We start from the raw sequence: 16,058 nt of genomic DNA, 5'->3' as shown, positions 1-16,058 counted from the left end.
AACTAAATCGAAAATGCGGTTTTTCAATTTCTATGAACCGAAATCGAACTGGTTTTTTGGTTAACCAAAAATTCCGTTTGGTTACCGGTTCAATTTGGTTTTTGCATTTTTTTTAACACCCCTAACTAACAATCTCGAACTCTTGTAGAGAGACACAAAAAACCGAACGTGAAGCACTTAGGGACACTGGTATGGTGTCTGCTGTAGGCACTTTGGCTCTCAAGTTAGCAAGGTTGTGACAAAAAAACTGAGCGAAAGTAAAGGTACGGAAGGTTACTGTGTTTCAGGGCTAGGCAAATTGATTTCATCATAGAAGGGTCGGAACTCGGCTCTACAGGAAAAAATGGCTAAAGTCAGGGGAATTATGTGAGGCTTGCATTAGAATACTTGGATTCTAGACTTACTAGTTGAATAAGAGCGTAAAAGAATTATCAATTATGAATCAATCGATCTTGAATGAATCTATCCCTCTCTATTCGAGAAGGCAAGCCTCTGCTTTTGTAGTAAGCTATGAAGGTTTTAGTCTTAGTAGAACTAGAAGTTCTATGGCTTATCTATTTAGGAGTAGTAGTTTATATGAAACCAGAATACTTGAGGAAGAAAGTCATTGAAAGACTTAAACCCGTCAAAACGAGAATCCTGATAGGACTTAGAGTTCGTGAATGTTAGAGTTTGTATGGGACTTTAGGACTCATTGAATATTCGAGATTGCCAAAGACTAATAGTCTTAGGTCGCTAGACTCTTTGCAGAATTATGAATCTACAGTGAGCCAGTATTCGCATGAAGCTTAGAAATCTTAAGGCGTTAGGACCTTTATGGAGTTCAAAGTTAGATGAGCTCGGGACCTTTGGATAACTCACCTTGCATTTGAGCCAAGCTCATCAGAGAGATCTAGCTTGCTGAGTGACCCAGATCGTGATATGGCTTCATAGTGTAACCCAACTCGTGGAGTGTGGATAGGCTCGTAAAATGGACCGACTTGGAGATTTGATCAACTCTTGGATTTAACCTTCTTAGGAAAAGACTTCAATGCAAGACCAACTGTATTCAGGTCTCGACTATTTTGCAAGAACAACCGAGGTTGAACCAAGGCTCTAGGCCATAATTGTGATTTGGGCCAACCGGAGTTGGGTCAAGGCATTTGGCCGTATAGTGATTATAATGCTACTAGGTCGTCAGGGGTCCAATGTGATTGTTTGCCCATACAACTAATTCATAGGTACATGGCCAGTATTGATTAGTATCCCATTGCCAATATTGATTTGATGGTGCAGAAGCAATTTTACTGCTTGGTGCTGAGAAATGCAATATGGTCAAGTTTATGAGGTTGTTTTGCTATTATTATTTTTATTATTGTCTATGAAGATCTTATACTGGAACATCAAGGGTATTAACCTTGATTCTAACTTAGAATTGTCCAATATTTGTTGTTCTCATAAACCTGATTTTCTCTGTATTTCAGAGCCTTTGGTTCAATTTGATGTGATCTCTACAATTTTCTGGTCTTCTCTCAATATGCAGTTGGTTGCTATTGATAATAAGCCTAATATTCCCAGTATTTGGTTAAAGTTTGATTGAATAATTAGACTAATATGCCCAATATTTGGCTTTATAATTCTGATTTCTCTTTTGCTTTGTTTTTGTTTGCTATTTTCTTTTTCTTTTTTACCGTGGGCACAATTACTTTAGTTCATACCGTTAAAAGTAATCCAATTTCGTGCACTATAGGTGATTCGATGGAAGATTGAGGCATTGATCCAGGTGATTCGAGCTTGAGCTCGAGTTTGAATTCGATTTTGACTCGATTACAACCGAGTGGAGCTTGGGTTCGTGTTCAAGCTTGAGCTTGATTTTAACTTGGTTGTAATCGAGCAAAACTCGAGTAGAGCTCAAGCTTTAACTTTTCTAGTCAACCCAAGGTTGAGCTTCTCAGTACTCAAGTTTCCTCGGCTTGATTGCAGCCCTTAAACCTGAGAGGTCCATATGTCTACATGGTTTGACCCTATCGAGGATCCATGAGGTCCAACATCTATTTGGTTGGATCTTAAAGAGGACACAAGGTCAATAAGTCTACTTAGTTGCACCCAATATTTAACACATCTTACCTCGGTAGCAAATGAGATTGGAATTCAAATTTATAATTAAAATTGATTACTTCAAAATTTGGGTGAAAAGTAATTATGTTTGAATCTATAACAATCCTAAATTGGCTCTTACCATTTTCCCTTAAACAAATGAAACTATACCAAAGAGGCTGAGTTCCATAAACCCAGCTCCCAAAAACATCAGCTGCGCAAACTGCAATTGGGCCTAGAAGGTTTTGAAGGCCCATGAAGTTCGTCTAAGTTCTTGGGAAAGCTGAAGCTGGTGATTAAGATCCAAAGTGTGACCACTGCATTATCCATGGAAACAAAAATGTGACTAAAATAAAAACAAATTAATTAATTATTGAACTAAAAAAAGCACTTAAACTTGAATATTTTGAGTAAGACAATCAAATATGTTTTATATAACAAATTGAATGTTTCATTAAAGTATTATTGTTTAATAAACTTTCTATATAATTGGCAAAGGCAAAGCAGATAATAAAGAGATTATTAAAAAAAAAAAAACAAAAAATGTAAATAGCGTAGAGTATCTTAATTCGGAAGTCATATGAAGATGCGTAGGAAACGAGCTCGCCTTATTTGTAATAAAATTAAAGATTGGGCAGAAGGCACGCTTAAATAATCTCTTGAAGTGCATGTACATAATAAATGAATGGTCCGGGTGAAGCTGATGTGATTATCATTTATCACTTCTTTTCATAACAGAAAGAGATGGTACATTCATTATTAGTTTAGGGGTCCCATGTCCACCCCTCTCATTTTAACTCTATGGATATTTTATGGCCACAAATTAAAGTAGCGTCCATCGCAATCTTCTTTTCAAGTTATAGTTTTATTCGCATTAAGTGACGGATCAAGAATTAATTTTAGAGGTGATAAATTCAAAATAATATAATGTCAATTAGGACAAAGGTAAATAAGTGGAATCAAATATGGAAATATTAATACAAATATAGAGTGATAAGTAAAAAAATCAAACCAAAATAATTTAAAAAGTCAACATCTATCACTCATTACTATTTATCTATGACCGCATTTGATGATTATAATTAAAAACTGGCCTTTTCTAGATTTTACCATGAACAAAAAAAATTATTGATCATCACTCCATGATTGTAAAAAATTCAATATTAATTGAGATACATACCGACTAATCCAGACATCCTCCTTAAAAAAAACAAAAAATTGAAAAGGTTACTTGTCTTGCAAGTTTAGTCTGTTTATTGTTGGGGCACCATATATATAATTTAGATTTATACATATTCTCTCCCCTTTCTTTTACCTTTTACGTCTTTAATTAATCCTTAATCAACCTATACATGCACTCCCAATTATTTTTTCCTTTTCACTTTTTCTTTACAAAAGATGGCCGAACGACTTAAGCATACCTAAGGTTTATCTAAACGACAAATTAGTATTTAAAAAGTTTTAAAACAATAAATAGATACCTTTCATCATATTCTGCTAGTGATTTTCGTTTGATAATAGTAAAAAGACTAAAATACTTTTAAAAGTTTAATATTTTAGTTGTTTATAAATTTAAACATTTTTAAAAAACCCCTAGGTTTGCTAATTTGCTAAATACCCCAATATATAAAATTTTTATAAAATAACAAAAACACCCCCATCACCCGTAGTGCCAGATTCTGACCACCACCATTGGAATTTGGCCGGAAAATTGCATTATGACACAGACCCGTCGGATCTGTGTCGTAACGCGTAGATCTGGCATTTTCTGGCAATATTTATGGCTAATCTAGCCAGAAAATGCCAAATCTACGACCAAATCTGGCTGTCGAGGCCAGAATCTGGCCAGAAAATTGTGTTATGACACAGACCCGTCGGATCTGTGTCGTAACACGACGATCTGGCATTTTCAGGCTAGAGTGGTGGAGGATCTGGCCAAAAAAGGCCAGATCTAACCGTCAAGGCCGAAAAAGGCCAAACGTAGATCTGGCCGGAAAAGGCCAGATCGATGCGTTATGACACAGATCTGACGGGTCTATGTCGTAACACAATTTTCTGGCTAGATTCCGGTGGTGGTGGCCGGAATCTGGCACTGCGGGTGACGGGGGTGTTTTTGTTATTTTATAAAAATTTTATATATTGGGGTATTTAGTCAAATTAGTAAATCGGGGGCTTTTTAGAAATTTTTAAATTTATAAAAAGCTAAAATATTAAACATTCGAGGGCATTTTAGTCTTTTTACTATTATCAAACGAAAATCACTAACAGAACATGATGAAAGATACCTATTTATTGTTTTAAAATCTTTTGAATACCAACCTGTCATTTAGGTAAACTTAGGTATGTGTAACTCGTACTGCCATAAAAGATTTATTATTATATATATTTCCGAAATTTAAATTTATAAAGTATGCGCATGCGACTGTAGCTGATGTTACCAAGATTCAAGATTTATGGCATCGAACTCGAATCCTTTTGTTAAATTATATAAGGCCAAACGACTCGAGGATACCTAAGGTTTGCGTAAATAACAAATTGATACTTAAAAGGTTTTGAAACGACAAATAAATATTTTTTGTCATATTCTGTTAGTCATTTTCGTTTGATAATAGTGAAAAGACTAAAATGCCCCTGAAAGTTTAATATTTTAGTTTTTTATAAATTTAAAAATTTCTAAAAAACCCCCTAGGTTTGCTACTAAATACCCCAATATATAAAATTTTTATAAAATAACAAAAACACCCCTGCCACCTGCAGTGTCAGATTCCGACCACCACTGTCAGAATCTGGCCGAAAAATTGCGTTACGACATAGACCCGTTAAAATTGCGTTACGACATAGACCCGTTGGATCTGTGTCGTAACGCGTAGATTTGGCATTTTCCGGTAATATCTGTGGCTGATCTGGCCGGAAAAGGCCAGATCTACGGCTAGATATGGTCATCGAGGTCGGAATCTGGCCGAAAAATTGTGTTACGACACAGACCCGTCGAATCTATGTCGTATCATGACGATCTAGCATTTTCAGGCCAGATCGGTGGAGGATCTGGCCGGAAAAGGCCAAATTTAGGCCAATCTGGCCATTGAGGTCGAAAAAGGCCAGATCGACGTGTTACGACACAGATCCGACGGGTCTGTGTCATAACACAATTTTCTAGCCAGATTCCTACGGTGGTGGCCGGAATTTGACACTGTGGGTGGAGGCGATGTTTTTGTTATTTTATAAAAAATTTATATATTTGAGTATTTAGTTAAATTAGCAAATTTAGGGGGCTTTTTAGAAATTTTTAAATTTATAAAAAGTTAAAATATTAAACTTTCAAGGGTATTTTAGTCTTTTTACTATTATCAAACGAAAATCACTAATAGAACATGATAGAAGGTATGTATTTGTCATTTCAAAATTTTTTAGGTACCAACCAATATTTAGGCAAACCTTGGGTTATATAATTATTTATTTATGAGAGTTGTCTTTTGTGTGCCAAATGCAGCTTTATTCCCAGTTTCCAACGAAACTTTTATTAATTGTCTGTCTGTCACCCTTGTCATCAACCCAACTTGTCCGTATCAAACTAAACTACATATTTTCTCTCTCATTTCCGGTATATCTCAAAATATCTATTAATTATAATGGAATTCCACCTATCTGAAATAATTGGTTAGTGAGTAATTTAGTAAAATTTGTTAGTTCATAGCAATATAAATTTTAATAACTCTTTAATAATTTATTATTATTTCATGGATTTAAAGGGATCTGTACCTTTAGGTCTTAATTATTTAATAATTTATATGTGTTATACCTACAAAATCAAAGATGACGTTAGCCTATGCTAATAGGCACCACTCAGAGTTTAGGAAGGTTTTACACCGTCTAGGAGCTATCACGTCGTTACATTACAGAAAGAATATTGAGGGCAACACACATGTCCAAGCCTTAGATAATTTGAAGATATTTTCTAAGTTACCAGTCAATGGGAGGCAATGAAGGACTTGCACGGTACCTACCCACTTGCAAATTAATAATCATCACCTTGAATTCCTCAACTATAAATAGAGGACTCCCCCTCTCATTTTCGGGATTCTGATCTTGAACCCTCATTCTAATTGTAATCTTTATTTTCAAAGCAAAGATAATCCGCGAGAAAAAGACTGACTTAATATTCTATCTGAATACTCAATTATTATACCTCTGCACACTGTTTGCTGTACGCGACCTCTTATAATCTCTCATATATAAAAGAAACAGTGGACGTAGAATTCGCTTTAGGCATCCGAATCACTTTAAAAATCATATATCTCATTTATTATTTAGCCTTCCGTATTTTGGTTGTGTTGATGCGTGATTTTGGCACTAACTAATTGACACGTGCGTAACGTTGATTGGTTAAGAGACACACGTGATTATAGATGAAATGTAGAGTAAATGCAACAATAAGAGCTTTTTAAAGTGGTTCGGATGCTAAGGTAGCAAATCCTACGTCTACTGATAGTTTGTATTAGAATTGTGGGTCAGGTCACAACAACGGACGGACTTACAAATAATTGGGGAAAAGTAAATACAAAAGTATAATGATAAGAGAGAGAGAAAGCTAGTTCAGAGTGCAAGAAGGTTGAATCCTTTTAATGAAAATATCCTTCCTTTTTATAGTGAGATGAGTGCAGATAACCATCATTAAATCCGTAGGTTGGTGCGAATGTCATAACTAAATCTGGCTTTACGTCACATTGCCCACCTTCCAAGCTGATTTTACGCGATTTGGAGCAGGGAAATGGACACGTGGGAGCTCCACGGCGCCTTGCATGCCTGACGTGTGCTTACCGTTCTGACGGGAGCAGGTCACCCCCATCAAGTGATTTCCCACGTCAGCCCTTGATTTCCCAGGCATAACAGGTTGCCTGTAATTTCTAAAAACAGCTTAACATTTTGCACGTGCGAGTGATTGGTGTCAAAATCACGCATCAACGATATGTATACTCATTGTTATATATATACTTGCACATGTTGATGCAACATTTCTTTGTGGGTCAATGTCTTTTATTTTTTCATAATGAATTTTGTTGTGGTTATATATATATATATATATATATATATATTGAGTGAAAAAATTGGGTTAGGTGAATAGGATCAATAGCTATAAAAACTTAAGAACATATGAAGGAGAAATAATCAAATCACGTGAAGAGCTTTCCCTATCCCTACTATAAAAAAATGGATATTTCTCTAGTGTGTGTGTGTGTATATATATATATATATATATAAAGCAAATCTTCTAAAGTAAATGAGCTTCATCAAAAGATAGCTAATAGATATGCCTCGCTTTCTTGTGAGCATATATATATAAGGGGCCCCAATTTATGCGAGGTGACACTTTGTCATAATCATATTTGGGTATACAACGAGAATACTCAGACATGAAGAAGAGGGAATTGACTCATATTTTCTTTTCACTTTAATTATTTGAAGCCAAATAGTCAAAATGTTGGGATAAGTATAGGCATAGTTATTTATGCAAGGTACATCTTTGTCAAAGAATCTTTCTGTGGGTGTGAGTGAGTGAGAAGAAATTGGTTACATAAAAGAGGAATTATATGCATAAAAAGCACACAAATTAGTATATTATATCAATAATTTGGGTGAAAAGCATTTTACAACTCAAAAGAAAGGAAAACATGTCTTCCATTGATATTTCTCTTCTCTTCCATTCCATAACTCTTTTCAACATTTATGCGGGCCATTATGTCTCCCTGACATTTACCAAACTATATATATATACACGAGTATTTTATATTATATGAATGTGTTACACGAATCCATTTTAGTAAATTCACCCTTAAAACCAACTTATAAATGAAGAGTTTAAAGGTTAATAAACCACCCACCCGCCTAAGGGTATTATCTGTTAGAACTTAAACCTAAGGAAGAGTTTAATCTAAAATACTAGTCCAATAGGTGGGAGAGTCTCTAGACTTAAGTACCATACTTGATGAGTGTGAGATCCCGATGTAGGATCCTAACATTATAACCGCCCCTTTAAGAGCCGATGTTTATGACGGTTTTCACTCTATCGACACTAACCTGACGGTAGCCTATTCCTCCTTTGGACGGCTTCACTCACCTATTAATTATTCGATGTAACACCCCCTCCCAAGAAAAGCACATTGCACCTTAATCTAACATATATATAATCCTTTCCGCAGCCCAACTCTCAACAAAAAACATCAATATTAGAGCTCAAGCCTAAGGAAAAGTCCAATCCAAAAGACCGACCTAATAGGTAAGAGAGCCTCTAGACTTAAATATCACACTTAATGAGTGTGAGATCCCGATGTGGGATCCTAACACTCTCCCAACTTTTAGACCGATTTTTTGGGTTGAGCTCTTCCTTGTACTTGAGTTCTTTCTTAGACTTGAGTTCTAACATTATCCCTCTCCAAGTTATTATGTCCAGTACAAGTGCTCATTATGCATGATAGTTGACTCTAATAACAATTGTTACGAACCCAATGAAATAAAACTCACCTGTAAAACCAACTTATTAGGGGAGGGACCTTAAGGGTTAATAGACCACCTACTTACCCATACTTAGTAGACGTGAATCCTAACAGAACGATGATTAATTTTTACAAGGTAAAAATTCAATCTTCATCAGCCTTGAAAGATATGGTTAAAGTTGAGATTAAATGGTGATCAACCTATAAATTCTTGAATTGGAGACAACTTATAATAACTTTGCATTGGATGCTCTGTCACAGTCAGGCAGGTCATTTTCTCTGTTCAACTTTATTAATCGTGTAATAAGATGAATATTTGGCTGCGTTTTATGTATAATAAAATAATATAATATATACCATATATACCTTTTTTTAGTTTAGAAATAGAACCCCACCACTGAATTATCTTTAAGTTCCCACCGGCCACCAGAAGCCAGTTGGTATATAACTACTGGCCTTAACTAGATAAAATCATCACATTTATTCAAATCTATGGTCACTAAAGTTAATATAGCTACCACACTTTAAATAACATGGACAGCGATTAGCTATACAGCCTTCCATTTCAGGAAGCTTCATGCCAATGGACCAATTTATGATTCATGCTTGCTGTATTTTTAACTTTGTTCTAATTTCCACTCAAATTTTGGGACATTTTTATCATTTCACTTTACTGATGAGGTGAGATCGTCCAATTAAATAAAAATACGTATAATTAATTTTCAAAACCACCTTATAGTAATAGATAGTTATTAATAAATCATGAAAATGAGTAGATTAAAGAGAAACTTTGACAAATATATGATATTGTATACCTCTATGCTATTGGATGATTTCACCACATCAACAAAACGAGATTGTAAAACTGTCACGTAATCTTATTTAATGGAAGAACAAAAGACAAATTAAAAAAAGTGATGATGTCGTACTCATGTTGATTGCTAATGTATTTCCTCGCAATAATTGTCATACAGTACAACATTACTAATATTGTATACCATTATTTTATTAGACGATCTTACCACGTTAACAGCGTGAGATTGTAAAACTGTCACTTAACCTTATTTAATGAGAGAACAAAAGACAAATTAAAAAGAGTGATGATGTCATAGTCATGCTGATTACTAATGTATTTCCTCACAATAATTGTCATACAATACAACATTACTAATATTGTATACCATAATTTTATTGAACGATCTTATCACGTCAACAACGTGAGATTGTAAAACTGTCACGTAACCTTATTTAATGAGAGAACAAAAGACAAATTAAAATGAGTGAGGTTGTCATACTCATGCTGATGTATTTCCTCACCGTAATTGTCATACAGTACAATATTACTAATATTGTATACCATTATTTTATTGGACGATCTCACCACGTCAACAACATGAGATTGTAAAACTGTCATATAACCTTATTTAATGGGAGAACAAAAGACAAATTAAAAAAAAGTGATGACATCATACTCATGCTAATTGCTGATGTATTTTCTCACAGTAATTGTCATTAATTACAACATTACTAATATTATATATCATTATTTTACTGAACGATCTTTTATAACCTTATTTAATGGAAGAACAAAAGACAAATTAAAAAGAGTGATTATGTCATACTCATGCTCATTGCTGATGTATTTCCTCACAATATTTGTCATAGTACAACATTACTAATATTATATACTATTATTTTATTGGACGATTTTATCACATCAACAACTTGAGATTGTAAAACTGTCACATAACCTTATTTAATGGGAGAACAAAAGACAAATTAAAAAGAGTGATGATGTCATACTCATGCTGATGTATTTCCTTGCAATAATTGTCATACAGTACAACAATACTAATATTATATATCATTTTATTATATATCATTATTTATTGAACGATCTTACCACGTCATCAACGTAAAATTGTAAAACTATCACGTAGTCTTATTTAATGGGAGAACAAAAGACAAATTAAAAAGAATGATGTTTGTCATACTCATGCTAATTGCTGATGTATTTTCTTATCGTAATTGTCATATATTACAACATTACTAATATTGTATATCATTTTTTTATTAAAAGATCTTACATGTAAACAACGTGAGATTGTAAAACTGTTACGTAACCTTTTTTAATGAGAACAAAATACAACTTAAAAAGAATATTGATGTCATACTCATGCTGATGTACTTTCTCACAATAATTGTTATACAGTACAACATTACTAATATTATATATTGAATCGATCTTACTACGTCATCAACGTGAGATTGTATAACTATCACATAACCTTATTTAATAGAAAAACAAAAGACGAAATTAAAAAGAGTGATGATGTCAAACTCATGCTGATTGCTGATATATTTCCTTGCAGTAATTGTCATCAGTACAGTATTACTACTAGGTCTTGGAAAATTAAATTAAAAGAGTTTGAAATCCATAAAAGATAAGAAACCTAACCCATCTGGATAATTGCGACAAATAGAAACATAAACCTAAAACGTATTAAATTTGTCATATATATCTTTTACATATATGTACAATATTGTACGGTCATATCAAATATTTGAACAAGAAGCAAAATTACTTAATACAGAGTCTAAACAGTAATCGAACATTCAAACTTGAACTTAATTTCTCATCTCATTACCGTTGCCATGATTTACCTGTGACTGCAGCGGTAGATTGTGCTGGGATAACTCCTCCTGAGGAACACCTCAGTTATTAAAAAAAACAAAAAGATGAACAAATTAATTCCACAAGAAAGGCTCCTGTTCATACCAGAATCCATAATCAACAGGTTCGGCTTGGGTTAGCTGCCATGCAAAAGAGTCCCAAACCTCATCAATTTGATGAATTCCATCAAGTGAGAGATCGGGAAGGCCAAAGAATGCATCATCTTCATAATTATTATTATATAATAATGAGGTTGAGGATTCTTGAGAAGCCACAGTACTCTCTGGGGAGAGTGGATGTTCAAGTTGATGGGCATGGGGTATGGGGTAGGTTAAAGCAGCTGCTTTTGCAGCAGCAATTTGTATGTCCTTGGGCGATGAACTGGCCGGACGGGGAAGCTGGTGAACTAATTCCGGGAAATTTAGGTGAGCCGAGTGGCCTTTAATTGCAAGAGCGGCAACATCATGAGCTCGAGCAGCCATTTCAGGAGTTGCATAAGTCCCTAACCAAATTCTCGATTTCTTCCTGGGCTCTCTTATTTCCGAAACCCATTTCCCCCATTGACGCATTCTTACTCCTCTATAAGTTAGATGCTTCTCATCATTAACCACCTTTCTTTTGCTTTCATTAGCTCTGGAAGAAGGTGAATGAGAATGAGAAGAGCTTGAGGGTTGAGCTTCACATTCAACCTTGATTGCAGCTTCCATTGAGGTTTGCTCTGTTTTTGTGAAAATGTTGTTGTTAAAACGATCACAAAATGATCCTTTTATCACACACTGAAAAACGTTTAATTAAATAAATTTATTAAATAAAGAAGGTGGGCCTAGCTGGATACAAATGGGGGAATTTTAACTTATACTATTATTATTTTTGTCGTTATTGTTGTTGTGGATTTTGAAACAATACATGGATTGGAAAAATATCCTGCACAGTAGTCTTGTTGTTTTTCTTTCTTCATTCTTGGCCTCTTCTTTTATATATAATATTATTAATGATTAAACCAATTTCAAATTTCCTCATGTGGCCAGTGATATGACAACTTGCAAATTTTTATAGGTTGGTACAGGAATTGGGGTGCGTTGGATCTAGCTCTTCCGATCGTCCATTAATTGAGAATTCAAGGGCTGGAATATTATAGGGCTACTTTATTTAGCATCACGACAAATGATATGGTCAAAGCATATTTTTATTGCGTGTTTAAACAGCGTTAATCGTAGTTAAATGACAACATATTCAAATGCTATTATTATTTCAATCCCAAATGCTTCCAAAACATTCACTATTTTCTTTTTATTATCGAATTTAAGTTTTACAGCATTGCTTTTAAAAGATCGGTACACTTCGATATAGACCACATATTCACCATACCGGTATATATTAAATATTCTTTTTGTTTTGTGTTTTTTCAGGGACAAACATGTATGTAATGGGGATAGAGTTTTTAATAATTTGCTCAATTTGTCCAAACAATAAGACAACTTATTCAAATTATAATTGATTTCTTTTGTACTTTAATCACCTACCCTATTAATATAATTTGCATTATTCCCTCCCAATTCCACACATGCTCTGCTCTTATTCAAAAACCACTCTTTTTATTAAAAAAGAAAAATCGAATTGCTTCATTTAATTAAATTATCAACCACCATTTAGTATATTTTTGCATTAAGTCATAGTCCAACTCTCAACCAAAAGAACGTCCCTTTTTTTTTTTCTTTTTTGTTTCTTTTAATAAAGTACTGCAGCTTGTGAATCATATTCTTTTATTTTTTTTTAAAAAAAAAGTGTTCATGCACACTTTGGATGTTTTTGTTCTGCTTTCAAAAGAAAATTAACGTATTTGGAAAATTTGATCGTCTAAAATTGACTCAAAAGACAGGGATAGTTTACACATTCTTGACCACATAATTATTAACTCATTGTTATTATTTGTATATTCACATTCCATACATGAAAGATTGATTAGTCCATAATCCCACCAACAAAGTGATTTGTTTTATTATAAAAGATTAATTAGTCTATAATCCCATCAACAAAATGTTTTGTTTTATTACAAAATCACCCTCAATAATCTCAGATAAAACCATAAAGGTGAATTGCACCAAAATGTTCCTTTGGATTGGCATGTATACGTATCAGAGAAGCTTCAACTGTAAATGTGTAAGATATTCAATTTCAAATTTATCTTCCTGTCATGGCCGCTCCAAATTCAATCTCAATCGAAGCAACTATGGATTCATCCAATTTACAATATACTCTATTGCCTTAAACAATATTATATGTTATCAGATAGTATTTGTATAAAATGGTGGTTTATTTTCATGTAAGCGCTCTTAAATTTGTATATTTTGTCGTATTTACCTGAAGCTACGGAGCAGACAGATTTTGTCGAAGCCCAAAGAAACAATAAACCTCAACATGTCCCAAAAGTCAGCTAAGAGTTAAACACCCATCTCTAGTGATAAAATCACATCTTGTCCGGTCAGTCTCAAGTCCTGCCAAATTCACGTGCCAACAAAACAACTTTACAGTTATGTCAATCCTTTAAACAAATATCTAGAGTACATCTGAAATATCTGTTGAAAAGTGAGGTTGCGCTGGAGTTCAGTAAAACACGTGTCAATCCTTTAAAGAAAGTCTAGGAAATATCAGATAAAAATTTGTTGAAACTTAAGGTTATGAATCATACCATATCTTCTGATTGTTGTATATATTTACAAGTAAATTTGTTCCAAAAGTCAATTGGTTTGGCAGATACAATACTATCATATTCATATATCACTTCCTTATTATTCAATTATCGGAGTTCATCAAAGTCATGCGCATAAATAGGAGCCCACAAACTATTCCATATTTAATTGTAATTCCACAGCCCACTCTAATCCATTACTTCCACAAAACAACAACTTACAAATTGTGAGACTAATTTGTTGCCAATCAATAACTAATTCAGGCTTTAAAAATCACTGTATAATTAATTTAGTGGGCAGTTATCATAATGGATAAAACCCCTTTATAATGATTCTCTATATATAAGAATAAACTCTATATAATCATAAAAAATTATATTCCTAATTGAGGATAATTATAAATAAGAATAAACTCTATATTGTAATAAGTTATAATTTTTTTAATTCCTGTCTCAAGAAAAATTGACTCTATATAGTAATAATTATATGTATATTAAAAAAAAATATGGTATATTACATTAAAGGTTTAAAATGAAATAAAATATTTATCTGAAGTTGATTGAGACAATAATTTATATTTTAGAATTGTTATTACATCTCTTAACTTACAAGTACATTACTTATAGAAAGGTTTTACTGTCTATGTGCTGTCTCACGCTCTTAACAATTTTAAACTTGTTTTGCACGATTAAGTAGTCCTCCTGCCCTGCCTCCATGACGATGCACATAAATACGAGCCCACAAATGCTTACGATTAACCAAAAACTTAGCTTTGGATTCACCATTTAGAACCCTAGGTATCACTGTTGATGTTGTAAATAATATACGTCCAAACTGTGGATCCTGTCCCAGACGACTTTGTTCAATGATAACATCTTCCACTACTTCACCCCACTTCCTGCACAACAATAAATTAAACCATTGATTTAATTACCAATTTCACTACTTAAATTATGAAAAAGCTTATGTAATTACTTACGAGGTAAAGAAGTTTACAATTTCTTCACGTGTTAGAGGGTGGCCTTTGGAAAATGTTAGAAACATTGTCTTGGCATCTTCCGGAGATTGTGTAGGATGAAACTCTGAAGCTTCAGCATTCAAATTTGATTCTCTTGGAGTTACATTAATGGCTGCAGCACTGGAACTCTCGATAAAGGGTCTAACCACAGGCCTCAAACCGGACTCGTCGACTTCTATAGCGGCTGTGTCACCAAATATTTTGTTACAAACAGTCTCCATTATGTGCATGTAGCGCTTGTATATGAACTCCCGGTTGTAGTAAAAGAATCTGAAATTCATAGGTTCATCCAAGAGGCCTTGAAAAACAGGATTATCGTGTAATACAGTTGGTTCAAGAGCATCAGGTTTCATGCATTCCAGGCATTGCAATGCTTCGTTGGAGAGCGCTTCAATGGTTTTGTTGTCGTAGGAATATATCGTTCGAATTAAGTCATGATAACCAATCTCCTCTAGTACAAGCCAAAGTGCTATTGTTCTTTTAACTTCTAGCGAAGTTTTGCCGATAATGCGAACCATTCTGTTGAAGAGTGATCTCTCAAGTGTGTAGAAGAGTAAAAGATCAACAAGGGCTCCAACTCTAGCCATTGTTGAACTGTGTGAAGAGCATCAGTTCATGAATTAACAAGCTGTCTCAGAATAAATTAAGGTATTTAATTTGTGTGTACATAGCAAACGAAGAGTCGCATAAGAAGAAACATGAGAGTAAAAATAAATTGACGCTTTGGGCATAGTATTCGTGCCTCTTTGGGAAAGAAAAATGCATTTATTTGATTAAAAGTATTTGTTGACCCTGGATTGAGATCTTTAATTAATTTCCTCGTATCCCTAAATAAAAAATTTCTTGGAATAGTTATATATACATCACCCTTTGTAAGACCCAAAAAATCATGGAGTAATGTTCATCTTTTTATGTGTCTATATGCCGGGAATGAGAATAGATTATAGTTGGAATAAATTTATGGATTTGACAAGAGTTAGTGATACAAGTTTTTGTTCGCTTTATTTTCTAGAACGAGAATGAAGAGAATCAAACATTTTTTGACATTATTATGATAAAACAAGCGCGGCAAGCATACGCAACAATCCATGGAATTTAATCAATTTATA

The 16,058-nt window shown here is 33.8% G+C and overlaps 2 protein-coding genes across 3 annotated transcripts; both read right to left on the bottom strand.

Moving 5' to 3' along the window:
• Positions 1 to 10,900: 10,900 nt before the first annotated feature.
• LOC116132349 (ethylene-responsive transcription factor ERF039-like) lies at positions 10,901 to 11,997 on the bottom strand. The gene is made up of 2 exons (XM_031417993.1): positions 11,347 to 11,997; positions 10,901 to 11,270 (listed from the first exon to the last, which is right to left on the bottom strand). The coding sequence occupies exons 1-2, from the start codon at positions 11,946 to 11,948 to the stop codon at positions 11,228 to 11,230; spliced, it is 645 nt and encodes a 214-aa protein (XP_031273853.1). The 5' UTR covers positions 11,949 to 11,997; the 3' UTR covers positions 10,901 to 11,227.
• Positions 11,998 to 14,550: 2,553 nt separating this feature from the next.
• Positions 14,551 to 15,764, bottom strand: LOC116132304. Of its 2 annotated transcripts, none has more exons than XM_031417959.1 (2): positions 14,911 to 15,764; positions 14,551 to 14,829 (listed from the first exon to the last, which is right to left on the bottom strand). In XM_031417959.1, the coding sequence occupies exons 1-2, from the start codon at positions 15,534 to 15,536 to the stop codon at positions 14,601 to 14,603; spliced, it is 855 nt and encodes a 284-aa protein (XP_031273819.1). In that variant the 5' UTR covers positions 15,537 to 15,764; the 3' UTR covers positions 14,551 to 14,600. The 2 variants fall into 2 exon arrangements, with proteins under 2 accessions (XP_031273819.1, XP_031273820.1); XM_031417960.1 differs by having other exon boundaries at positions 14,928 to 15,764.
• Between the last annotated feature and the right edge of the window lie 294 nt (positions 15,765 to 16,058).

This window comes from Pistacia vera, unplaced genomic scaffold (assembly GCF_008641045.1).
Source record: "Pistacia vera cultivar Batoury unplaced genomic scaffold, PisVer_v2 Contig250, whole genome shotgun sequence".
Taxonomy (NCBI): domain Eukaryota; kingdom Viridiplantae; phylum Streptophyta; class Magnoliopsida; order Sapindales; family Anacardiaceae; genus Pistacia; species Pistacia vera.
This window is presented reverse-complemented; position numbering and strand designations above follow the sequence as displayed.